Here is a 27,244-nt window from a genome sequence, read left to right on the forward strand (position 1 = left end):
GTGATCCTTTATGGTGGGGTGGGAAAATCTATTTAAAGAATTTAATGCTTTTAGGCAGTACACTTGACTTTGGGGATAACTTAATTTACTGTTTACCTGAAAGCTGTTTCTGCTGAAGAAGAGGTACAGGGTGTCAGCATTGCCTTGCAGATTGGATGTTCTCTCATGCTAATGGCTGTGGCTGAGGGGCACAAATGTTTCTTCTGCACAACAGGAGGAAGCAGGAGAGATTGCTCTTGGCTGCGCTTGTTTCTAGATATCACACTTCATAACTTCTTGCTGTGCTACTTCTACAGAACTATGCGCTAAAAAGGGAGGGAGGAGCAAACACAGCCCATGCCAAAGGACCCAGCCAAAGTGCAGGAGGAGCAGTGTGCTTTGGGGGACAGTGGGACAGATGGAGGGGTGTGTATCAGTGGAATTTGTCATCAGGGCTTCCATGTTTTTTGTATCCAAGTGATTACTGTTAAGTCTCTCTTCTTAGAAAGCAAATGATTTTGGGATGGACAGCTGAAGGGACTGATTCACAGTATGAAAAGGAGATGCTCCTGCCTTATCCCAGGAGAAATGTGCAAGTAAAGATCCTAGAGTGCTGAACTCCTAAATGTCATCCTTAGTGAAATTAGGGAAAACCTAGGGTCAGAACTGGGAGGGGATGGGAGCCAAATAAGCAAATTCCATGAGCGTGAAAGATGGACCAAAGCAGTGGAGTTTCTCTTTGAAGGTAAAGGGAGGATTGTGGCGGGGGGGAAGCACATGCTTGCTTCAGATGAAGAAAGCAAGAAGTTTTCTTTGGGGAAAAATGAAGTTCAAAAAAAGATGAGGAATGAAGCTCTTCATGGATCAGAAGCATTTTGGAAGACTTCCTCATGAAAGAGAGGGGATTCCTTTAAAGACAGGCTAGGTAGTAAATAGCATTTCCTTCTGGCAAGGATGTTGTGAAGGTGAGACTTGGGACTTGACTCTTCTCTCCTAGGAGAATATCTAAAGCACGTGGGATGTTATGAAGTGAATTACAGCAATAATAAGGGCATTCTGTTGTTTAACATTAGGAAGGATTGCAGAGCATGCAGGAAAATGCAAAAAGAAGCGACACTAAAATGTTATTGACTGTGAAACTAAACGAAGTTTCTTATTGTCTGAGAGTAAGTGATTGTGCAGGGAATAGTGTTTGACAATCCCAGAACTGACCCTGGCTGTTGAATGTGCAGGACCTGAAGACTAAAGGAGGATAATAAAAAGAAATTCAGAGGCTGCAGGGCATAATGAACTATGTGAGAAATTTCCTGCCTAGCTTTGTTACTAGCTTTGTTGCTCTAACAATATCATTTTTTGCCCTCTTCCGGATAGGTTGGGAGCACAGACCATTTAAGAGTACAGCAGCCTGAGATGTGTGTTGATACTGTGCAGCTTTGGTACTAACATGACAATACTGAATCTATTAGAGGTCTGGGAGTGCTACAAGAGGCGCTGGAATAAATGGTGCGCCCTTACGCATGTTTTAAGAGCCTAAAAGAACAGAAGAAAAAAACACACCTATCAATCTTGGGAGACTTCTCTTTCTGTGTGGGTCTGCTCTTAATCTTATAGTGAGTACCTGTGGTTATGGCTTCAAAGCTCAGGCTGGGAAGGCAGTAATGAAACCGCCACTGCCTTTCTTTGCGAAATACAAAAGTAGGCAATACCTTGGATATTATGGCCAGGCCTCTGCAAATGCTGCTGTGTCAGTACAGTAGTGCTTAACCAGACCTTGAACAAGTAGTAGTGATAAAAGCCACCAGGGCATGTATTCTGTGTGCTGGAGGAAAGAACGCACTCCTAAGGATAAAACTTGCACAGCTCTTTGTGTCTTAAGTAGTGTGTGGGCAAATCAACACTTCCTGCCTGCATATTCCCAATATAAATATAATCTGCTGGAGAGCTTCTGCTTGCGTATTTTTCCCATAATGATAAGGGTAATGATGGAACAGTATATGGAGAACATGCTGATCCAGGAGCTGGGAAAGTCCTGTTCTGACCTTAGAGGAAGAGAAATGCTTGATTAAGTAGGTCCAGCACTTAGGGTAGAACCCATCCTGCAAAACATGCTTGTAGTGCTACTTGAGCGCTTGGCCATCTTCTGGGATTAGTCAAAACTGATGTGTTTTTGGGGAATACAAGGATTTCAGAATACAAGGAAATCTTCTCAGCAACTTCGCAGGAAAACAGTTCAACTATAATAAGTAGTGGGTATGCTGCAGGGATATTTGAGACCCCAACAGTTGTTTACCATTGTGAATCCTAACCAATAGGGCAGTCAGCTCAGTCTTTCCCTCATACCTCGTCATGTAATGTTATCTACCTTTTATATCAGGTACAGCTTAATTCACCAACTTCCTCAAAGCCCACGTCAAGTTAGGAGGCTGAGTGCCATGTGCAAGGCCATCCTCTTTCCTTTTTGCTAAAATGGGGTATCACTCTTCTCTGACTGCATACGTGGTTGGCTGGCTTCTGAGTGCTTGGTTCCTTGACTTTTCAAGTGAAGCTGTACTAGATTAAAGAACAGTTTCAGAATTACTGTGTTCAAGTAAGTTTAGATGTATTTTCTGATGGGCTGATAAAGAACGACAGAACTGTAAGAGCAGGGGTTCTTGTCTTGTACATCCCCCAGGGCGGGCTCATCTCCATCTTGGGTATTCCTAAACAAGTTGAATGTCTCTTAGAAGAAGCTAAAGTGTGAGAGACTTCATAATCTCACAAAACGATCTCTGGTGCCTCACTTTCCTGGCTGCTGGGCAGTCAGAAATATAAATAGCCCCTAGATCCAACCTGAATCTCTCTTGTTCAAGCCTAACTTTGTTGCTTCTTGTCTTCTCAATGTTCAACACTGAGCATGATTCCTTCTTCCTTCCAGTACTTAAAGAAATTTAAAAGTTACAGCAATAGAGATGATATGTGGCTCAAGAATATGCCATTCTAAGACAGTGTTTAATGCATCTTAACATCTCTAATTGTAGGCGCAGAGAAGGAGCAGTTAGAGGAGTGTGACATTCATATAATATGAGGTTTGCTTAAAAAAATCCCAAGGGCAGATCACATTTAACACTGTGCAGCTGCAGAATACCAATTCTGTACTGTGGAAAGTAAGGGAGTTGCCTGTCAATATAAGGACCAGATCTGAGAGGAACCAAAGGATGAAAAATGGCTCTGATCTTGGTGAGGGGCTTGCATGTTTGACTGGCTGCATAATTATAACAGAGGTACAAGACCTCTTTTGCAGTCAGAACTTGGGAAAGCTAGTCACAGGCCAGAACAATCTGTGGTGATTAAAAGAAATGTTTTCAATAAATATGAAAGAGGTGACATTTTTCTTTAAAGACAGTAAACATCTGCTGTGGAAGTGAGTGGATGTGAAAGGGAGCAGCAAGCAGAGATGAGTGAAAGCAGTTGTGTTGGAAGAACAAAGGGCTTCATTGGCTGCTCCTGTCTCGTTTCCCTGTGCTTTGATATTTCCCTACTGATTGTGATATTTCCATACCGATTATTGTATAAATTGTTCCTGGCTGACCTCTCCACTTAGCTGTTCTCAGTTGGCTCAGCAGTGGGAGGAATCTGAACGAGAAATGATTAGCTTCTGGGGTCGGTTCAGGAGGGACAGTCCAAGTGGTGGGATGGTGGCAAGAGTGAAGGAGGAGAAGGAGTTGGGATCAGGCACCCCTGGTACCATGATCTAAACATCAAAACAAGAGGGTAGAGAGGATAGGGACAGGGTTGTACTGTAGGTGGCTCCATCCAGTCCATTGGTACAGTGAACTGTCCTGGCATGAGAAGAAATACATCAAGCAAAATACTGTGTTTTCCTAGAATGAGGCTTCACAGTAATAATGGTGTGCTTGGGGGGAGGGAACAGAGGGGTTTGCTGCATGTTTTCTTCTGATAGCATTGTTTTTTCCATCTGGCAGCAGGTTGCAGCATACAGAGATTCTCCCTGCTGTGACTCATTTATGCAAAAATTAAGCTCGAACCTAATTTTTATATGTGCACATTAAGAGGAGACTTCACAGAATAGCAGGTGTGCCTTGCTAAGAAGATTGGCCCTGTTCTGGTGTTGTCTGTTGTAGTGGGGTCACCTGTAGAGATTACATTAGTCTTCAGCTGGTGAAAATTAAGAGGGCCACTTGGGGAAGTGCTGTCAATGGCCGGACAACTGTGAGCTTGGAAGAACCGCTGTGAAAGGAGACCGGGCTTTGTGGATGCCTGTCCCTGATTATTCATTTGGCTCCACAGCGGGGCTAAGACAGGTTGCTGCAGAACCCGGTGCTCCTTTTTTGGGGGTTAGGGGAATGGCAGTGTGGAGGAGGAACGGGTTACAGGGAAGCCCAGTTTGCTGGGCTGCAGCTAACAGTGTGCCATGAGCGTGGACAACACACAGACTGCTGCAGCTCAAGGATGCTTCTACCTGCCCTGCTGCTCCCCATGGTGTCCTGCCCATGATGCTGGCATGGCGTCTCCCATGGTGCTGCGGTCATGATGCTGCGTGCCCAGAGCCTAACTCAGGCTACAAAGTAGGTGTTTTTAGCATAACTGCTCTTTAGCACTTGTGTTTGAATTGTCTTCATTACTGGAAGCATCCTGCCAGCTCCTGTGGTCTTACGCAGATGTTCCCTTGTCACAGCCAAATAGGGTTAATGTGTGTTCCTTTGCCCTGCCCTGCATACAGGTGATGCTTCCTACTTTAGTACGGAGTATGTCTGGGGGGGAAACCAGTTCCATTTGCCATGTTCAGAACTGAGGTAGCTGTGCTGCTTGAGAAAAAGCTGTAACGGTGCCTTTTTTTTAGCTCCTGTTGTAGCACAGCCTGGAGACCAGATGTGCCTGTGTGGCTGAAGGGTATTGCCTGCGATTACTCAGGTGATAAAGGGGCATAAGGACAGCTCTAATATGGAGTTGTAGCTACTTAGGAGCCTTCTGAACCTGGTGGGATCTACTGCCTACCTAGTATTCCTTTTTTAAGTAATTCCCATCCCTATACGATCCTCTGCAACTTTCCCATATTCACAGCATTCCTTGGCAAGGAAGTCCCCAGTTCAGCTGTATACAGATGCAAGAATCGCCTCCTTTGTTGTGAAACTGGACCTGACCAATCTTGGTTGACAGCCTTTGTTTTTTAAACAGGAAGAGATGCTAAATCTCTTCTTGACCATCCTCTCCGTGGCATGTACAATTGTGCAGACCTCGATCAGATCTTCTCAGAGCTTATCATTTTCCTGGGCCTTGCCTGCCCCTTAATTTCTTACAGAAATGGTAGAGACCATTCTCTACTGTTTGTTTGTTCTCTTTTGAAACTTTTGCTGTAAAACTCATAAATTGAACAGACAATAGGAACAACAAAAGAAACCATAAATCTGCTCTATGTGTTTGTGCAGGCAACAGTGAGAGGAGGAAGAGGGATCTCTTTGGAAATGTTTACTGTCTGCTAGCTGTAGTCAACAGCACAAAGTAATTTTTTAAGGAGAATTTAGGATTATTAGCATGCAGTTCAGTTATTGACAAATACTGCTTTAGAGCCTCGAAGAGAAGGAAAACTGGTGTAAAGCTGCAGGAGTAGGAAAAGCCCCTCAAGCTGTGTAATCCATTTGGTGTTCAGAGCTGTCAGCCCTACATTTCTGGAAGATACGGAAAATATGAAGACTTTCTTAATTGCTCTCTAGTGACTACAGGCCCAGGATTATATGCTTAAGTTTCTCTTTCAGATTTAAGTTATGCTGGCAATGACTATTGCTCTCTAAGATGCCTTGATGCAGCTTGCTGTGGTGCCTTTGGGTGCAGTGCAGACGTGACCCACGCTTTCAGCGGTGGGGGGAGTGTGCAAGAGGCTTCTGATCATTCATTGTAGATGTGGCACTGAGGGATATGGCTTAGAGGGCATGATGGTGATGGGTTGGTGGCTGGACTAGATGACCTTAGTGGTCTTTTCCAACCTTCATGAATTTATGATTCCTCACTAATTTTTATTGGTGTGTTGATGCTGTATGCATAGTTGTCCTTACACTATAGCAACCTGTCCCTCGTGATAAGCCTTGGGTCAGTGTTCTCAGGTATAGGTTTTCATGTCTGTTCATCTAAAATGAACCGGAAGGTCCACCTCCTTCCCAAAGAGTGCTTGGCCCATTCTGAAAGGTGGCATCATCGTGGTGTTTCAAATCATGCACCTGATGGGACCAGTTGTGCTCAAACACCAGAGCTCTGCATGTCTCCACATGGAGAGGTTAGCTCTGGCTGTAGCCGGTTGACATTACTGGGAGGGTGTTGATTCTGAAATGACTGAATTACAGCTCTTCTGTGTGAAACATCTAGCTAACAGGGATACTCAAAGCTCCTTTCTGGCCTGTTGATTGAACAGAGAGGCACTGAAGTCTTGGCTGTGAGTCGACATGCGAACGGTTGGGTGGCTCAGGCATTGCATTTCTCCCCTGCCGTGCTGCTGAAGCTGTCTCTCTTCTCTTGCCTTTCCAAGCTGCTCGGCATGAAACTGCAGCCTGTGGAGCCTGCTGAGCTCATGGGAGGTGCTGGGAATGAGCATCTACTGATCCCCTTGCAGTGTGACCCAGAGCCTTACTGTCCTGTCACAAGACCTCCTCTCCCCATGCACCTTCCTTCCTCCAAAGTGGGGCCTGGGAGAGAGGAATGCCAGCAGAAGTGTGAGGGGCTGCCCAGCTGTTGTTTCGCTTGCTCTTAGCTCAAAAGGCCCATGACTTCACTCCGTATCTGGAAGGGATAAGGATCAGGGAGTGCTTCCTCTGGAGCATGCAGTATTTGCTGACTTCTTTGGGGGAGGAGGAGGGGTGAGGAAGCAGATGCATGAACATATCACTTCTTATTAATTTTAAAGTTGCTCTTGGCTCTCTACCTCCTCCATATCAGCCCTTGCATTGTCAGTAAATTATATTGGATTTGCAATTAAAAGCCAGCTGTGCCAGTGAAGTACCAGCCAAATGCTAACCTTAATCGTCTCCTAGGTTTCCAAGGAGAGGTGTGGAGCACAGAACACTTCCCTCAGTGAGCTCTTCTCCCTCTTCAAGAGGACAAGATAAGAGTTTAAAATGGGATCTTTGGCATATTATTTTTGCTAATCAAAATGCTTGCTCACTAAGAAATGCAATTTGATGCTGTATGTGCCTGAATACAGCAATTCCCAGAGCTTGAAAACCTCCAAGCATACTTCACCACATGAGAAGTTAACCATTTCGGGAGAGCCCTTCTAGTGGTGGATGCCTGTCTCAAGCTGATTGTTTTTCTCCTTCCCTTTCTCAGTTACATTATTCATTTGAGAAGTGTTTTTTGCTGGTTGCTAAGCCACTGGCAAGGGAAGGAGGAGGCCCACCTTAGTGCTGGCCACGCAGCTGATGGGATCCTATCTGTGTGCACTGGGACGTGGAGATCCACGCTGTGTATCCCTGAGGTTGTTATCTTGCCAGTGAGCTTAGGAAGGTCAGACCATGATAGAGCATTGTTTTTCAGTGGGATGGTTGGAGAACTCCTCAAAGCGTTCCTAGATAAAAACCAACTGTACAACAGTCATTTATGTAGAAACTAAGAAATAACCAAATGAGTGTTGGTTATGTAACTTAATTCCTGCTGCTGCATGTTTGCATGGTGGTGCAATTTTAATTGTTCTTGCAAGCAGGGAGTCTGTATGCTACAGCAAGGCTAGATGTGCCTACCAAATGTGTATTCCCAACTACCTTTGTATGCAATAAAGATCTTGCCCTTCCTGCTTTAAAAACAGTTCTTCACTTCAAAGGCAGTAGTGTTTACTTTGTCTGTTGGCCTTTGCAGGGAGAGAGAAGAGGCTGGCTGCACCATAGATGTTAGTTGTCTCTGGCAGCATCTGTCCTCGGGATGAAGAGTTTGGATGGAGAGCACAGGGGGAAGAGCACTTGCCTCTGCAATTCCTCTTGCTCTTTGTTCAAATGTGCTAGATTTCCTCATCCATCCATCTCTTTAAATCACATTATTTCATAAAGAATAAAAAGAAGCGTAATTTGGAGCAGCATTTAGCTGAGCCCAAGTTAATAGTTTGAACTGCGCTCCATCTGTTCAGCTGCATGGCCTGATGGACATGCTGAACCCATTTTTCACTATTTGCTTTAAGCTGGTAAGAACCATCACTCCTGGCTTCCATCCAAGGTGTCTGTCAAGAAAAACTTTGTCTGGACACTGATGGCCAGAGGGCGAGATGGAGCCAGTAATCCTCTGATGCCTTTGCTTGCAAGTTGCAAGTTTTTGAAGGATGAAATTCTTCTCTGGTCTTGAACATTGTTGTCAAAAATTAGAGAGAAAACAAAAATATCACCATGTGCGTGCACTAACATGGGGAGGATGAAATTTGCAAACGTGATTATGCAGGACCTGCTTTAAATCGGCTTATTGCTGTTTTATGATGGCAAGCAAGCAGTCACAGAAGCCAGGGTGATTGGCCTCACCATGTGCACATGCTGCTGGTAACTCAATAACCGATGAACACCCACCGTGGTCTCCAGACCTCCAGCCTTTGATGTAGCAACAAACAAGATAGATTGCTGTAATTTATCTGGCCCCTGGAGGGCTGTGCTGGTAATGTGCCATGAGCCCAAGGGCCAGCCATCCATAATCTGTGTAAAAATACAGCAAATTGCTGCCCTGTCTTTGTTTGGAGCTGTATGACTTTGCATGTGTACAGTGCGCAATGCCGGGTCTTGATTTGCAGCAGCAAGGGGCGGGGAGCCTTAGAGTGTAATGTACCCACTCCCTCCATTAACTTTAATTGGTTTTGTTATGTACCAAATATACTCTTTTTGAATAGGCTTGGAAAGGCAGTGCTCGGAGTGTGATGTTTCTTGGTACGCCTTCACGAGAGTGGCTGAGAGACTGGAGAAGGAAGGCGTGCTGGGTTTGATGGGAAAACAATGGGATTTTGCACCAGCTGGAGCAACTGTGGGGCTTACTGAGGGAGGAGGGGGCTTATGGCCTGAAACCCAAGGAGGGTGAGAGCACGGTGAAACGAAACGGTGGCTGTGTGGTGGAGGAGGCAGAGCGGTGCTGAGAGCACACAGCCCTGCTCGGAGCAGAGCTCCCCTCCCCCCGACAAAGCCCTATGCTATAGGCATGTGGTGGAGCTCCCTATCAGCTGAGCCTCTGTGTACATCTCTGCTGTGTCCTGCCGGTTGGCTGGCATCGCCTCTGTGGTGCCAAACGGATGCCTTGCTGGCCACACCGTGGCTGTATGCGTGGTGTGGAGGTCCACTGGTGGGGCTTCCACTGACTGTGGCCGTGATGCTTTTTTGGGGAGGCACACCGGCAGCCTGCCAGGAAGTAACGCTGCTCTGCTCTCCTCCCACAGGCATGGTCGTCGCTCAGCGGCACGTGGCGGTGCAGGAGGGGCCCCTCTACCGCACAGAGGGCTCCCACGTGACGCTGTGGTGCAAGGTGAGCGGCTACCAGGGCCCGGCGGAGCAGACCTTCCAGTGGTCCATCTACCTGCCCTCAGCCTCCGAGCGGGAGGTGCAGATCGTCAGCACCGCCGACCCCTCCTTCCCCTACGCCATCTACACCCAGCGGGTGCGTGCCCAGGAGATCTACGTGGAGCGGGTGCAGGGGGACGCGGTGCTGCTGCACATCACGGAGCTGCAGGACCGGGACGCCGGGGAGTACGAGTGCCACACGCCCAACACCGATGAGAGGTACTTTGGGAGCTACAGCGCCAAGACGAACCTGACAGGTGGGTCCCAAAGGACAGCTCCCTCCGTGGGGGCTGGATTTTCCGTTTTCCTACTGGTGGTGGCAAGGTGATGGCAAAGGTACCAGGGGAGGATGTGCTATTCTGTACACAGTGACACGAAGGCGTGTATGGCTCTCAAGTCTGTACAGATACAGGCAGGTTTCCTACTGCAGATGAGGAGATGTGCTCATCTCCAGGTCTGCTGTCCCATAGCCCAACAGCTACTATTTCCCATCCCAGCACTTACGAGAGGAGTTCGTAGGCTCTGAGCATTACCTGTTGCTGTCTTCTTCTGTCAGGGCTTGGGACTTGAACCCACAGGGTACCAGTGATGATAGGGAGGCAACAGGGTGGAACAGTAAAGAAAAGGATCTAACTGTAAGCCCTCTAACCTGGTATTGCGCCAGTGGCAAAACCATTCTCCCATCTACTGTCCCAAGGTAAAGAAGCCCCAAGGGCTGCAGTTCAGATGGTTATTTTGGTGGCTGCCTTCCCATTTACTATCACTGAGTAGCTTCTTGAGTGGGGAGGTCCACACCTAAATCCTCCTTTATTGTAGTTAGGTGATTTGCTTCCGGTGTCTGGATTTGTGGTTCCTCATTCAAACAAAGCTGAATCAAGGCTGGCACAGCACAGCACATAAGGGAGTGAAACCTATTAGAAAACAAAAAGTGCTTGGTGACGCAGTGGGGTAGTGGCCATGGGATTTGGACGGCGTTCAACTCCCAGGAAGCTACACCCTGAGCAGTCAGCCTCTGAGCCACAGTCCTTGGAGGAAAACAGAGATCAAGGGGGAAGACTGGTGTTAGCTATAGGCATGGAGTGCAGGGGATGAGGGTGAGCACAGCCAGTGTGTCCGATGCTGTCTTTGTGTCCCTGGGGCTCAGGAACTGGTGCCTTCCAAGTTTTACCATTGCTCAGCAGCTTCCTTGGTGGCCAGCCCTGGGCTTTCTGTGTGACGTGGTTGTGCTCTGTCCTGCCCTTGCTGCTGGTACAGTGCGCATGTGTCGTGGGTCTCAGCACGAAAGGCGTCTGTGAATAGTGCTTTGAGGACATCAGCTTCAGGGCTTACATGTGTCAGGGATAGTCAAGGAAATTGATCTAAAGTAACTTCTAATGGATTAGTTAAATCACATTATGCCCTTTCGTAGGTGCTCGCGCTCAGAATGTGTGGCCCTAATTTACTTTAGCTTAATTAGTTTCCAAAAATCCACTTCAGAAGTAACTTTGGGTCACTTGCATTTTGAGTGTGTATCTACATAGGTGTTTGCTGGAGTTTAACTATGCTCTGACAGAAACTGAATGTTTTTGTGCCCTCCCATGATGCCCTGTGAAGGGACAAGCCCTCACAGAGGGAAGGGCAGTAGGAGCACCTCCAGCCTGTGCTGCTATCTCCCTGTGCCTTGCTCCCACTGGCAGCTTTTGCAGCTTGGATCAACTGTAGGTACAGCTGTGTCTCCGCTGTGCTCCAGGACCACGTGTGCCACCCCGTCCCTTATAAAGAAACTGTTTGTTGCTGCAGCATGCCTAAAAGCAATGCTGAGAGCCATTGCGAGGTGCCCCTGGAGCCTTGTTTTCTGGCAGTGAATCTATGTGAGAGGACCTGCACACAAGGGTCAGCAGCTACAGGTGGTGGGTTTTCAAGCTGGCTTTGTTGCTACAGACCCTAGTCAAGAAGAGCTACATGAGTGCTACATATAAGAGTTATTGTTCTCATTTTCTCAGAAAGAGAACCAAACTTTTTTTTCTTTCATCCAGTTATGAATTTTTAATTGACTCATTAGATTGAGTGGCTTTTCTTTGGCAGCAGAAAAGCCTGGAGGGAGACAGGTTTGTTAGCATCTCTATTCTCTCTGTTTATGTGTGAAATGGGTGGTTTCAGGCTCTCTGCTCTGGGATCTTTGAGTTGCGTTGCCCTGTGGCTTGAAGGAAGAGCTGAGGGAAGAGTCTTCCCCTTTTCACCCATACATACAGCCCTGTGATGGGAGAGCTTGCTGGGGCTGGATGAGACAGCAGTGCAGGCTCATACATGGCTGCTCTCAGCACCAGCACATCTCGGCTTGCAGCAGTGGCTGGAATGTGTCTTTGCTCTTGCCTTCTAAGCAGCATCAAGGGCTTCTGTGGTTGCTAAAAAAACAGAGTTGGTAGGTAGTTGGGCTTGAAAATATGCCTCAGTGCACCTTATGGGCAGCAAATATGGCTGGTTGGCCCTCTCCCATTTTTGCTGTCTCATCACAAGATTCCTTTATTCACTGGGGATCTTGGCTAGAATCTTGGCTGCTCAGGGTAGGTGTGGCCCTGAGGGACATGATGTAGCATGGTGGTGATGAGTTGATGGTTGGACTAGAGGATCTTAGTGGCCTATTCCAACCTTAATGATTCTGTGATGGCCTGGAGTAAACAGTGCTCCCCAGGCACTTTTTGGGACTGTAATCTCCACTGATCTGAATTTAGGCATACATCACAAGTGCTGATCTCACCTAAGCTAGGAATGAGGCCAGTAATGTGGTTCAAGGGCCTTCTGCTACAGGGGAGTGTATACCAAGGCTTAAAAGTTTTTCATCAGTCTTCACTTTGGTTGCTTCAAAAACAAGTCTCTCTCTGCATCTTGTTACCTCTCTTCTCCTCCTGAACAGCATCAGTGAGGAGAAGGGGTTATGCCCAGGCTGGGAGATGTCCGACATTCTTCTTCCCAGCGTGTCTCAGATGAATTGCAGGTGCTGAGTAAGGCAGCAAAAAAAAAAACAACAAACAAACAAACAAAAAAAACAGGTGCAGCTCTACAGGATGTTGTGGAACTATGGTCTTGTGATTGAGTTATGAGAAAGGATTAAGCCCATGTATGAAGTCTGCAGCTCCACTGTTTGCCTTCTGAGTAGAGCTGATAGAGTTCAGTTCCCCAAGGCCAATATGAAATTGCTGAAGCGAGTTTGGGGGATGGGGAAGGTTTTTGTTTTGCAGAAGTATTGTTGCACTCATCTAATACCATGCATGTTGCCTAAACTAGGTGCTGAAACAGTATCTGCAGTCAGAGGACAGAGGGACAAACCTGGAGAGCAACCCATCTTTGCTTAGGTTATGGTATCTTTCTCTAGGTTAGAGACCTAGAGACCTCTCTAGAGCCTTAACTTGGCAGTTAGTGTCAAGTTCTTCCCATAGTGGCTGATGAGGTGCTTCTGTGCAGTAATTTGCGTGAAGCAGCAGGAGCGCCGTGCAGTCTGAGATTCTGGCCCGTGCTTCTCATCTTATGTTGATGGGTAAATAAACTTGTATGTTGCTGAGGGGTGGAAGTGAGCACATGGCAGTTACTTCAGAGTGCGTGAGTCACTGCAAATTTGTACTCCACTCTGTATCTGCAGCGGGTTGTTTGTGTGCCTGTACGCTTACTTAGATAACAGCCAAGAGGCCCAGCTCTAACCTCTTCAGAAGTTTCAGACTTTTATCTCAGTGTTTTTTTTTATCTGTGCTCCAAAAAACATTGAGCTCTTCTTCAGAAAGTAACTGATTTGAGGGAGGAAATCAAGCTTTGAGGTTTTCCTTTAACAGGTAGCGACAGAGCGGGAGAAAACCTTTCAAAGCACTTGAGGAGGTGGCAGCTCTTGAACTCTGTATTTTTGGGGAAGCAGCTGTGCGGCATCAATCCTTAACAAGTTAAAGCGGAAAAAAAAATGAAAGGGTTCAGGGCAGGGAGATGCATACATAGCAACCTCCAAGGTACTGTGGAGTGTGGAGGAGCGATTGGTGCAAACTTGAGAGCCAAGCAGTACTTGGCAGAGAAGGGCAGAGAGGATTAGCACGCGCTGAGCACTGCTCAGTGGCTTCCTCGTCCACTATCTTAGCCAGGACATGCTTCTGCTCTCTGCCATTTCCCATTGAGCTCACCCAGGCCAGGCAGGCTGGTACAGTGATCTCAGCCCTGTTCCCGATGGTCCTGTCTGGCCCTGGCAGCCCTCATGGGCTGGGCGTGTGGTACTGGCGGGCAGCCTTGGTTGGCTTTCATCTCCAAATGTAGAACTGATGATGTTGCTCCCAGCAGACCAGAACTCAGTCTCAGGAATGTCTTGGAGGAGGTCTTCTCTGTGCTTGAGCTGCATGCCCAGCTTTGAGTCCATGGCTGCAGTGGGAAGAGTAGCTGTAGGGTGCATCTGAGAGGCTTTCACAAAATTCCAGTGTGGTTGGGATGGGAAGGCACCTCTGGAAGCCACCTGCTCCAGCCCTTGCTCGAACAGGGGTCACCCAGAGCAGGCTGTCCAGCACCACGTCCTGTCGGCTTTGGAAGATTCCGAAGAGGGAGGGATCCTGTGTAGGCAACCTGTGCCAGAGTTCTGTCACCTGCACAGTGCAATACTTCCTGATGTTCAGCTGGCACCTCCTGTGTCCAGGTTTGGGCCTATTGCCTCTTGTCCTGGCATTCAGTATCACAAGCTTTGGTGGTGCTGGAGGTAGAGGCAAGATTTATACAGGCCAAACAGTGTTGGAAGGGAAGGAGCCAAGTGCATCTCAGACAGGCTTTTGAGAGAAGAGGGTTGTTCTCTTTGGTTAAGCTTGCAACCAGAAATCTCGAGAACTTGTCTGTGGAGAGCTGAAGGGGCTGTAACAGGCAAAAAGAATGAAGTGAACTTTTATTGCCTATAACAGCTGCTGCTGCTTGTTGCCAGCAGCTTCTCCTCTTTGTCAAGTGCTGCCATACGTGATCTGTCTCCGCGCAGAGCAGAGGGAGAATGCCTTCACCCAGCTTTGCTGTGCTGGGGAGATCAGCAGCTGCCCTGAGGGCCTGGGGTCACTCACTGTGAGAGTAGTCGCTTCTGCTCACATGGGTCGCATGGACCTCGGTGGCTGTGGGTGATTCCAATTGTTAACTGGGCTGAAGATAGCTTCCCAGAGGGAGATGTCAAAGAGAAGGACGGCAGTCATGCAGGAAAGGATCTACTGTTTTTGGTAGATGCTTCCTTCTATGCTGCCTTTTCTTATTTCTTCCCCCGAGGGACAGGGGAAAGTGTCAGACATGCCAGCAGGTTGCATCCTGGGGGAGACAGAGACCAGCTGTGCATGGTGGAAGGATGAGCCACAAGACAAGAATTGAAACAAGATGTTCAGACTGCCCTGAGAGGTGGCACACCACCACCTCTCCAGGAGTTTTCAGCACCTGATGAGGATCAAGTGAGCAACTGGGTCTGACCTTATAGCTAATGCTGCTTGGGCAGGAGGCTGTACCCCAGACCTCAAAGGTCCCTTCTACCCTGCGCTGTGCTATAGTGCATCACTTGGCTGTGGGGCAGTAGAAAGCATAATTAGGCACCAGGTGGTATGGAAGGATGTTTAAGGGAAGGTGTAAAATGGTAATGTCAGTGCTAAAAAAAAAAATGGCATAACATGGGTGATTTTAGAGCAGCAAAGACCTACTTGTAAACTCCCTCTTTTTTCTGGCCTATTTCTTGTATTTCATATGTTTCTTATTTCTTTTGAGAGTTTGCAGGAGTTTATCTCTGTTGCTTTAGTTTGTATGAAGGTGAAACCTGGAGATTCTAATCTCGGAGGGACTGGGAAATCTGAGGCCATCTTGATGGCTTTGCTGCCTGCATGAAGCACACGTATGTTTTGTTTGGCCGAGCAGTCAGTTAACCAACGTAAGTTCTAGGGTTGGTTATTGCTGAAATTCCTGCTCTGTGAGTTATATTCATCTTTGCTTGTTCGGGCTGTGCTTGTTGCACTAATTAGTTCCCCAGAGAAGTAAAATGTCCTTCGCTTTCAAATTCCCCTTTAGCTGGCATAAAAAATAAAATAAAAAAAAAAATTCAAATACCTTCTCCTAGGTGGTCTTCTGCAGCCAGACACAAGGTATTTTGTTCTTACCGTCCTCCTTCACATGACTAAATTTCCCTGTAGTAGCCTTGGGGAAAAAAAAAATGACCTACACTGCTCTGCTTTTTCTTTCTATTCCTATGTATGGAGAGGGAGTGCTTGATAACAAGGGAGGGAGGAGCATGGGTAAACACATTTACCTCCAGTCATTCCTATGGACACAGCCTGGGCTATGGCAGCAGCAAAGCACAGAGGGCAGTTTCTGGAGCAGTGTGGGGCTGGGAGGCTCTGGGCATTGGGTCCTCCCCTACACCATGCTGCCAGCTTGCTGCCTCTCCTGGGGCGCAGCCCCCCCCATCTCCCTCCCCGCTTTCCAGCTGGTGAAATTAGGGATAATAGCGTACAAGCCTTTCACAAAGTCTAAGCTAAATAATTGTAAAGTGCTTTGAGCTCCTCAGATAACGGGAGTTAGAAACAAAGGCTTATATTTCTGCTCTGCCTGGTAATGATCCTGAACGGGATTTGTTTCCAGCCTTGCATCCTGGAAGTAGTGCTGCTCCAGCTCTGCGCTGGCTTTGCCCTGGGGAAGCAGTGCAGATAGCAGGAGCTGCCGGGCTGGGGCACCGGGCCCTGCCAGCTGTGACCCTGCTGCAGGAGGAAGGCACTAAGACCCACTCATGTAGCCAGTCTCCCTCCCTCCCTCTCTTTTTTTTATTTTTAATCTTGGCTTTAGCTGTAGACAATCTGGCAATGAATTGCATGGGCTAGTTCTTCCCTGTGCTTTTTACAATACCTTTTTGTGGGTACCATTCAGGTTGTAGCTGAAAGCTTGTAACAGAAATCTCTCCAAGCGTCCTCGCGTTGCTGGAGAAGGTTCACTCATTATTGTGTGCATCTTTATCTTGTCCTCTGTTGTTATTTTTTCCTGCTAAATGCTTCCAATTACTCCTGTTTTGTTGCATTGTGCAGTCTCCTTTCACGCTGGAATTGCTTGCCTGATTTTTATTTTTTTTATCGTATTACGTATCTCTGCTTCTATATGTGCAGGCAGAATAGAACAAATTTTAGCTAGATTATACCTGAACAAATGGATAACCCATTGTGTCTGCTCTCCCCTTCTTTGTGTTGTGGCATTTTTCCCCTTCCTCATCATCCTGCCCTGTTTCTCGTGGCTGCAGGCAGCCTGGTTGCATGGCACCTTTGGGCTTTCAACCGTGGAATGAATCCTTTCTTGTTTCCCACCCACCCACCCCTTCCTGGGAAACCTGGCATGAGACACATTGGGGTCGCCTCATTGTGTTCCATATGTTTTGCCTACAGTGACCCTTTTCAGGTAGGGGCACTTGAAATTGAGTCAGCACGTGGAACAGGTTTGTGGTAGGAATGCGTGCCCCTTTTTCTGTGTCTGTATGCTTGTGCATAGGCACTGTAGGAAAAAAATGTATTTTAAAATGCATTTCTAAAAATGGAAATGACTACAGACTCGGGCGATTGCACAGCGCTCTGCTCTCAGCTCTAGCCTTTAGGCCTTTAAAATTCACCCTCTCCCTCCTAGACTTATGATGCCTTTTACCTGTCATAAAGGGGAGTGCAGAAGCCCAAATGTAAATGTGCCTTCAGCCGGTGAGGAATCACAGCATTTGGCTTGAGTAGGTTTCTGTGTGGTGTTGAACCTGAATAGTAAAGTGGGACCAGCCAGCCAAAATGGTCTTGGAAAGAAGAGCCTGCAGCAGCCTCGTTCCAGGAGGCCCAGGGCTGCAACCTCCAGCCTGGTCTCTCAGTGGTTTGGGGCACACTTAGCTCTGCTCAGCATCACCCGATGGGATGGGGGAGCTCACCTGGGTGCCAGTGCTCACCATCCTCTCCTGCTAGAGCTATGCTCAACAGCCTGTGCACCTGTATTGCTTGTCCTGCCAGTTCTTCCCCCATGTGCTTTGCCAGTTCCCAATAAAACGAGGTATTTGGTAGTCCTGAATGTCCTATTTATAAAGAGGATGTCTTTCAGAAGAGTAATGGGAGGTGTATAGGCTGCTAACATACATTGCCATCATGTCTTGGTGTTCAGTGTCAATAAGAGTTAAAGGATGCAAAGGTTTTTAAGATGAGATAGAAAAATCTTTAGTCTGGGCATCTGGGCTGCCCGAACCTCTTTTCTCTAAGTGGAGAAGGTGCTGGAGGCTCTCCCCTTCCCTAGCTGTATCCTGTGCTTGGATGAGGGCAGCCGTGGGGCACAATCTTTGTCGTGCATCCCTGCATGTGACAGGTAGCAGGCAGCCTGGTGGCTCTGCCCCAGGGACAGCACTGTGCCTGCTGACGTACCCCACTGGCATTTCTGGCAGCTCTGCCAGGCTGATGGGGTGCGGGGTGCTCTGCTCCCCCACCTCCTGACAGCCTCTCGGCGTTAACATGGAGTGCAGCTGGCAGCATATGGCAGCCGTCCCTGCTCTCAGCAATTGCTCGGTGAACTCTGAAAGCGGAGGACGGTCCCTGCCGCTCCAGCCAGCTGCGGCGCTGAGAAATCCCACGATGGAGCTGGCCGTTTTTCTGTTAATGGCAAAATTTTACACTCCACGCTGCCCAATTTTTCCCTGCTACCTCTCTGGGGATGTCTTGCTCTGCTTGCTCCTTTTTCCTTCTCCTCCTTTTATCTTCGTTTTCCCTTGAGAATTGCTCTATTTGTTCTCTGGTGCCAGCTTTGGTTGGATTGCTCAGCATTCCTGTCGCTCTGCTGCCCAGAGAGGTGAGGGTGGCTGTTCCTGCAGCTGATCACAGAACGGCTTGGGTTGGAAAGGACCTTAAAGATCCTATCCTCCTGCCATTGACCACAACCCTGTGGCTGTGACCATCAAATGAACGCTTTACCCACCAAACAGTCCACCCTTCAAATCCATCTTTCTCCAATTTAGAGATAAGGATGTGGTGCATCCTTGTCAAAGGCCTTGCACAAGTCCAGGGAGGTGACATCAGTTGCCCTTCCTTTGTCCACCCATACTGTCACTCCATCGTAGAACGCTCCAGATTGGTCAGGAGCAATCTGCCCATGGTGAAGCTGTGCTGGCTGTCTCAGATCACCTCCACATCTCAAATGTGCCTTAACATCTCTTCCAGGAGGATCTGCTCCATGATTTTTCCAGGATGCCAGCACTTTCCTCCGGTGCTGCAGGGAAAGCAGGGCTGGTGGTGAATGACAAAGCCCCTGTGCGCTGGAAGGGAAGGGCAGTGCCAGCTGCTCAGCAGCGTGCAGCTCCATCCCAAACTCTGGCAGTTTCCCACTGCCTCCTGCTCTGCGGTGCAGGCCCAATGCAGGATGACTTCTCCTGATGTGCTGGGAGGGTAGCTGAAGCTGAGATGGGGCGAAGAAAGCTGGTGGGGGAGAAATTTTTCCATCTTGACTCTGTGGCTGCCCTGTCAGTTTAGCCCTATAACAGTTTTACAATCTTTATCTGATATAGGTTTAAGAGGATTTCCCTGGGCGCAGTGGGATTATTATAAGTCAGAGAGCAGTCTCCAGCTGATATTCCTTCAGCAAGTATTTATTTTAAGTGGGTTTAACTGTATTTAATTTTTTTTTTCTTTCATGGGTTACAAGTAAATTGTTTACATTATTAGAAAAGTAGATCCTGGATAAAATGAAGGAATGCATTACTGCTTTCCAGCCTGGGGGTGGTGGAAGGAAAGCAGCAGCTGGAGGTGGGGAAGGAAGAAGATAGCACAACAGAGTTGGGGGAAATGTAACATTATTCCATGCGGCACTGCTTGGTAATGCTGCCAGACAGCTGTTTGGAAGTGGACGTAATGGGGAGCAGAGCAGCAAGAACCGTGAGAGTGCTGCTTGTCCCTCAGGGAGGGGCTGGCGTCTCCCCGCTCCCACCCGGCCCCTGAACCAGCTGGCTGACCCAGTGGGGTTACACCAGTGCCTTCCCCCAGTTCTGGATTTCCGTGCCACCTCCAGATGGGAAGAGCACCACCACCAGCATCCCCATCCCTGATGGGATGGCAGCCTTTCAGTGTCTGCACTCTGGCTCCCTGACTCTTCAGCACGTCGTGCCCTGTAGGGCTTTATTCCCACTGCTTAAAATTTTAGCACAGGGCTCTGCAAGGAGGTGGTGTTGTAGGGATGACTGCCCTGGGGAGGTCCTTCTGTCTCAGGCATGGTGTGTGCTTAGACCTTCTCAGACTTTGTTATTCTTCAGATTTTCCGGCCTCTTTGGCAGAGTGAAGTGTTTATGGAACCATCCCTTACCAAATGAGTGTTGTGACTAATTTGTAATACCAGATTTCTTCTTGCTGAGGGTGAGAAGGTGCGGAGTCCACCTGCTGCTTTGTGCTGTGGGGTGCACTTGGACTCAAGGAAAAAGCTGGAGAGGAGGCGAGGTTGCTTCATTTGGCAGCTGAACCCACACAGGTATGTGAATGCATCCAGAGGATGTGGCACTGGCACAGATGGTCCTGTGGGACCAGTGTCCCTGTGTACGAGGGGCTTCTGCGTCCTTTTCTTGGGGTGCATGGTGAGCCAAGGCAGAGCTGGAGCTCTGGGTCAGGGTGAATGGAGGAGCTTCTGTCCATGCTGGGATGGGGAAGCTGGTGATCATCAGAGTGCTGTGCTGGGTGTTGGAATCTAGTAAGGGGCAGAGAGAAAAAGGGATGGGAAAGCAAGAGGAGGTGGAGGGAGCATGGAAGTGGCACGTGGGAAGAAGATCTTGTGCAGGTGGTGAAGAACAGTGGGATGTGTAGGAGGGTGGCATCCAGGAGGTGCTGGAGTAGACAGGGCTTGTGTGCAGGGTTGGACGACCAAGGGACCATGGCTAGGTGGGCTGGAGGGAACAATGCTCACTCTCCCCTGCAGTGAGAGGAAGCCCACTGGAAACAGGGCACCCCCACTACCTGCTGGTCTCCTGCTCTGGGCCTCGTAGGGGCTCTTTGCCACCCTTTTCATGTATCCTTCAGCAGTACCCTAGGCACTGTTTCAGGCTATTGACCCTGAAATAGGAGAGCTGGGTTTCACTGCTGCCTTCCACCAGGGCCATAGGGATGCAGTAATTACTGTTGTGCTGCCTCCCACCCTTTCTTCCTCTCCCTTTGCAACTGGGAAGTAGGAGGCAGCACGGCACACTTTGAGGAACTCCTTTTGAAGTGACTTTATGAGTAACAGGCTGGCGAGCTGTAGGAAATGAGATGCTGGCACTCTTTGCTCTCAGATCATTTCCACTCCCTTATGTCTGCGGCCAGAGCAGCGTCTGCTGCCTGCCTATCCTCAGAGACTTGGGGCTTGTCAGATCTCATCAGCTTCAAGAGGCTCCTGCCAAGGGTCTGATGTCAATGTAGAGAAGGGGAGAGGAGGAATCATGAGGCTATCAGTGTGGTGGGATAGGTAGCAGTGCTGTGGTTTGGTCTCACATCTGTGAAGTCCAGCATGGCCAGAGCCTGGGTCCATCCCATCCCTTGTCATCTGCTGGGTAACATCGTCGGGACAGAAATGCCAGTCCTCCTGGCAACAGGCAGGATGCAGGACTGCTGTTGGGGTGTGTGCCTGGAGTAGTGGGACAGCCCCTCTGTGCTACTGGGAACCCAACATGGTTAGGCTTACAAGACACGACAGCATCACTGCCCAAGGTGGTATTGCTGCAGGCAGCCATAGTCTGCGACAGCAGCATTTGGCATTGGGGACGTGTCACTTGAAGCCTGTCATGACACACATCTGGCTGTCGAAGAGGCAGCGTATAAATGTGTCTCCCGGTCACCAGCCTGCTGGCAGCTTGCAAAGAGAGTCTCTTCCCAAAATGTGTATCGCAGCACGAGCACTGGCTACCCCTGCCTGCGAGCCGGGGCTGCCTCTCATGTTGCTCTCGGTGAGGTCCTGTAGCATCGTTGGGCCAGCAAAAAGTTATTCATGCTGCTTGTTGTGTAGCTGCGTAAAATCAGGAGTTTGTGTTGGGCAGCAGTCAGTGCTGCTCATGCATGCAGTGCCGTCATCCCTGCTTGTCAGGTTCGTGCTCCTCCATGAGGAGCAGCAGCAGCTTCTTCAGCAGATTTTGCCTTTGTTTCCTTTGGGTTAATCTCCTTCTTGGCACCTGATTATTTGCCTCTGTGGGGAATGCACACGGCTTTGCCCGTTGCGTATTTGAAATTCCCATCTCTCTGGCTTTAATCCCCATCTGGGAATGATGGCTGGTGCCTAAGGCCCAGGCCTGAGCCTGGTGGAGTCCTGCTCCTGCTGTCTGTGCCCAGGCAGGCAGCTCTTGGGTATCAGAGGGAGGTGGTGCTCTGAGCGGGGGTCAGCTTCCCCAAATGGTTCCTAATGGTCCACGTGGGACAGGTGAGCATCAGCATTGCTGGTTTGCTGCCATCCCCATCACATTGCTGTGGATGCCCCTTGTCCCCCAGGCTGCTCTTGCTGTAAGCAGGACGTAGGGCGCACTCCTGGCACCCCTTCTCCCAGCCCTATGGAAGCAGGTCTAGGCTCCATGCTCCCATCGCTGCTCCTTTATGTGCCCTTTGGGGTGCTGAGTTTCCTGCCTTCCTCATTCCCCTTTCCGCGTGCTTCTGTCGGTGTGTCATTAGCTGCAGCGAAGCATCGCTCCCAGGAGTGCTCTCTGGCTGACATTAGCGGCAGACAGTGACTAAAACAAAGAGACAGCTCGGTGTGCGTGGCGTGTTCGCTTTGTGCGTCTCGTGCTCCTTGCTGCTGGTGGGAGCTCAGGAGGGATCGCAGATGTGGAATAAACAGGAGAGCTTTGAACAAGTGACACCGTAATCCCTCCCTGCCCCCGCCCTTCCATCCCCCTTTTTGCAGGCATTAGTTTGATTAAAATTGCATGAGCCCGTACGCGGGCGTGTTTTATTTCATTTATTTATTTCCTCCTGGCAGGAGACCATTTTGAGGTCCCGGCAAGCGGCTCTGCCCTGTGGGAAAGCATCTGGGGAGCACTGGGAGTGGGTTTAGAGGCTTGGGGGTGCTTTCCAGACCTTGTCCCGTGCAGTGTTCACAGTCTGCTGCTGAGGGGCTCGTTGTGCTGGTGGGACCTGCTTTTCCTATGGGATGCTAAACAGCAGCGTGCGCTCCCCTGCAGAAGGAGGACAGGAGCTGCATCTCCTGGCGGGAGCCTGTCCTGTGTGCCAGGGGATGGAGAGGTTTCCCTGCTTGCCCTAAAACAAAGAAACAGGCAAGTTGTCAAAACACTGAAGAAAACCCAAAGAGCATCATCTTCAGTTTCCTTTTTCAGCCAGCTTTGAGTACTTTGCTTGGCAAGGAGTGAAGTCTTCGCTTCCATAGCAAGGACGTGCCCTGAAAGAGGCTGTGCTGAGCTCCCTTCTGCGCATCTGCAGCGTGGGTGGCGAGGGTCCCCGGGTTGGGTGAGAGCATGGCCACTCTGCTGTGCAGGGAGGGGAGCTGTGGGCCATCCGGGAGGGGTTGGCATCACAAAGCAGCAGGTGAGAGGGAGGCATTGAATTTCAATCAAGCAGCAGTGGGGAATGAAATCTCCTTGCTTATAATTCAAGCTCCCAGCTCGGGCATCCCTCTCTTTTACCTTGGAGCAAATCTCCTGTAATGCGTAGGAAACAGCTCAGCAACTGCAGTCCTGCCTGCCATTGAGGCAGAAGCTGGAGTTTATTAAAGACATGCAGAGCTCTGTAAAAATATTTATGATCTACTTGAACTTAATCATTACAAGTCAAATATTTGAATAGGTAGGGGCAAGCATTTGATGATCCCTTTCGTATTTATGCTTGGTTATGCGTGCTCCTTGTGTATTTGGATGCTTGGCTGGGGGCGAGAGGGAGATGGGGGATGAAAGGGACTCAGTACAGAAGGGGAAAACAGGAACAGAGAGATTAGAGTGGAGAAAAAAGCAAATGAAACTACTGAAGGTGAAAATAATAACAATTAGGCTTGGGGGGGACAGAGAGGAGGCAGAAGAATAAAACTGGGCCTTTGAAGAGAAAGGGGATAGACAGTGAAGCCTTTTATTAAAAATTAAATGGTTGAGTCTGAAGGTAAATGAGGAACCTGCAAAGAAGCAATAAATAAATAAATAAAAGAGGAAGACAGGAAGGAGAGAAATGCTTAAAAGGGAAATGAGAGGTTTTCACAGGTGTGTGCTGTTGAGCATGTCAGCAGAGAAGCTCTGTAATCACCTCTAATATGTGACAGGTACTGGGGGCTTTGTGAAAACAAAGCAAGCCCAAACCTTGCAGTTTTTTGCTTCATCCCTGGAGGCACTCAGTGCCGGGTTGGATGGGGCCCTGGGCAGCCTGAACTGGTGGGGGGCAGCCCTGCCCATGGCAAGGGGTTGGGGCTGGGTAGGCTTTGAGGTCCCTTCCAATCCAAACCGTTCTTTGATTCTATGATTGTCAGCCTCTTAAGTTCTTTATCTTCAAATTCTTTTCATACTGTTTTGGGTCACTCTTGGAGGTTGGGCTGCCGTTGGCAACATGGAAGTTGGCCTTTTTCTTGCGCCATATGAGGCAGTTTGTTTTGAATTTGACCTGTATGTCCTTTTCAGTGTCATTAAGGCCCCCACCTCCATGTGGACATCCTTCGATTATCAAAGTAAACTGCATGGATTGAAGTATGCAGTAAAACTATTTTAACATGCAAGTATAAGAGGCTGCATTAGTTTAACTGAAATCACTTTGCATGGATTTTTCTGGCATAAACCAGTACTTAATAGATCCAAGATGTCTGGGGATGATCGAGTAGTCAAATAAACTTGCAATGAATTTTAAGGGAAAATGGCTTTCTGTCTCTGTTATGTTGCTTTTTTCTCAGTGACGGTTAGAAGAATGAGCATTTTTCTTAAACAAGGGGAGCTTTTGCCTTATCACTTCCCTGCTTGTTTATTTTAGGGGAAGTAGGGTGCAGCAAGGCTGTGTAATTCATTTCACTGTAGAGTGTTGATGTCTGGAAGCAGCAGCCTGGTGGAACTGTCTGGAACCTCAGGTGTGAGCCTTTTTCCCATCTTAGCAAATGGTCCACGGACATCACATCTTCCTCAAAGAAGTTTTCTCCCAGGTGTTTTGTTAATAGAAATAAGCCAAGACTTAAGAGCTCTCAGAGTCTGACAGAAACTCCCTTCCCTCGTTGATTTCCCCACTCTTCCTTGTGTGCTGCCATGAGCTCTTCAGCCACCCTTGAGTCTGCCAGGCACAGGACACCTGAATACCTAATGTGTTCAAGCAAGGGTTTTGGAAAAAAATACAGAATAATTAAGAAAAATTAATCTTTCTTGTCATTTTAACGTAGCAGAAAAAGGAACAGCCAAAAGCTTTTTTCTTCTTCCTTTCTGAAGGTTATGTTTACAGGAACTTAGCTGTGATTTGAAATACGATAGCCTTTATAACTGTCCCACTTTATAGGCTTAGGTTCTGGGGAACAAGACTTTGATAGGCAAGGTGGGAGGACGTGTCCTAGCTGTGCCACAAACAGTGCTCCTGAATCTACCTTTGGTGGTTTTATTTTGTTTAAGTGGATGAATGGGTCCCCACTGGTGCTGATACCAGGGCTGAGTTTTGGTAAGAGTTCTTTTACGAAAGAAAGAGGAAAAAATGTGAGCAGAGGGACTAGTAAAGCTTGATTTCCTGTGGTTTTTACTTCGTGGTTGAATTCCTGGATATCTAATAAAGTGCAGTCATTGCTTTTCCTTGATTGGGATATTCCCATGCTTGTCTTCGGGGTTACTTCTTTGGTGTTTGAGGTTTGAACAAACATTGCACTCTTCTCCTGAGAAATAGTTCTATGTGGTGGGTATCCCTTCTGCTTCTCCGGCTGTTTCAAGAAACCGGTGAGAATTTATTCTGAGACCGCTATCCATCTCTCAGTGTTCGTTAGAGAGCTTTAGCTGCCCTTGAAACAGGAGCCACTTTCTAAATGAGGTGGGAGACAGGCTGACATGCTCACACTGTCATCGTGTAATCTCGTTTTGTTGGAGAGGATATATACGTGGTGTGTGTCCTCACACACAGCTCTTCTTCCAGCTGGGGCAGAGCAGTGATGCTACTGCAGAGCGTGCACCATGAACAGCGTGGCTCACCTCATGGGCATGATGCTCTGCTCAGGGACTGCTGTAGTAGGCTCCCATGCCCCGGGGTGGTATTAAGTGCACGAACAACCAAGCTCATGTTCTGTGGCAGGAGAAAATCTATTAATTGGGTTGTGGGTCCATGCACCTGCCATGAGACAGATAATCTGCTCAGACCATTTGCCATTGGTGTCCTCTGCTTTCATGATCACTCACGTCAACAAGTTGGTCATAATTGTCCAAATCAATCTGTGAATCTGTGTTCATTTCCAGTTCTGCTTGCTTGTTAAAAGAAAAAAAAAAAAGCCATTTGGATCAGGTAGTTAAGAGAAGTTATCTCCCAAGGACACGGGTTATATAAGATCACATATCTTACCAGGCTCCCTATGTGTTATTTATTTGCATACCATAGCTCATCTGCATGAGGAATCTTGAGCCTTCAGACTTTATAGGTGCTTGTGAGGCAATCTGTTGTCTTGGTTGATGCTGGAGAGAGCAAACAGCCACTGAGCAAGCTGGGCTTTAGGTGAGGATCAGGCAGAGCTGGTGGCATTTCTGGGTGGGGAACACCGATTGTTTCCATTGCGCTGTGCCTTTCCCAGCCCCTGAGCACGCGGCAGCCAGCAGAGCATCTGTGCTCTTCCTGGGCTGGTGTCTCAGCCTGCCTCTGCCGAGGGCACGCACTCCAGCAGCAAAGCAAGCGGAAAGCTATGTGCTGGTCATTTTGCCATTTACCTACAGGGCGGTGAATGGCAGCTGGGAAGCTGACAGCTTTCAGTGCCTTTTGCACTCGGATGCAGTAGCAAAACAGGCACTGACGGGTAAAAACAAGCTGTCTGGAGACCTGGGGACAGCAGCGTGTCAGCTATGCTTGGCTCTCGCTCAGAGGTTTCACCAGTAGAAGGCTGGAAGCACTATAAATAAAATCCTGGATTCTGAAGGAATCGGTGATATTGATCCTACACTGGAGACACCGTAGAAACTTCCTATTTACTAGTTTATTCTTGATTTATTTTCTTTGCTTTTTTTGTTGTTTGTTTGTTTGCTTTAATGCGCTACTGTGATACAGTGTGTTCCTTTGGATTAATGATAGCAGCACCAAAAACATCTTTTCTTTAATGGACAATTTATTTCCTGAATATTTAAAATTTAAAGTGCCTCCTTGTTCAGCACTACAAAGTGTGTGGGATAGCCTGAAAAACCTGGAGCCCTGACCTCTAGAAGACCTCCAAGTATATTGCAATACTCAGACCTACTAGTCTATGCCTCAAGTTGGGAGGCTGAATTCACTAAGGGCAGAATTCAGGACCTTTGGTCTTTGTGAGATATGTTACTGACAAGCCGTAAAAATGGTTAGAATATGTAATTTGTGCAGCAGGAACTACCGAGTGAATCATTTCTGCCTGCCTGCCTGCCTGGCAGAGGAGCTGCTGTCCTAGAGGTGGTGAGCAAAAGCATTTCTTTGCACACCCTACTGGAGCAGTGCAGAACTTTGTGGTGGAGAGCCACCATCATTTCCATCAAATGGTCTCGTTTGCAATTTTCCCACCGCCTCGAAAAGCCCTGTTGCCTTCTTCACCTCCTTCAAACATAGCACAGTTGGTAGGGAAAGCGGTGTCCCCTTCTGTAGCTGTGGGGGTTGCTGCTCAAACCCTGTAGCCAGGGCTCTGCAGGGGGGGCAACT

At 48.3% G+C, this 27,244-nt stretch overlaps 1 protein-coding gene across 2 annotated transcripts in view; it reads left to right on the plus strand.

Annotated features, from left to right (window-relative positions):
* The window catches only part of IGSF3 (immunoglobulin superfamily member 3), a 77,533-nt gene that overhangs the window by 13,133 nt on the left and 37,156 nt on the right, over positions 1–27,244 (plus strand). For both annotated transcript variants that reach the window (XM_021402312.1, XM_021402322.1), the window contains exon 2: positions 9,362–9,739. In XM_021402312.1, the coding sequence (XP_021257987.1) occupies positions 9,362–9,739 (378 nt within the window). The remainder of the gene's footprint in view (positions 1–9,361; positions 9,740–27,244) is intronic.

Source organism: Numida meleagris, chromosome 1, assembly GCF_002078875.1.
Source record: "Numida meleagris isolate 19003 breed g44 Domestic line chromosome 1, NumMel1.0, whole genome shotgun sequence".
Lineage (NCBI taxonomy): Eukaryota > Metazoa > Chordata > Aves > Galliformes > Numididae > Numida > Numida meleagris.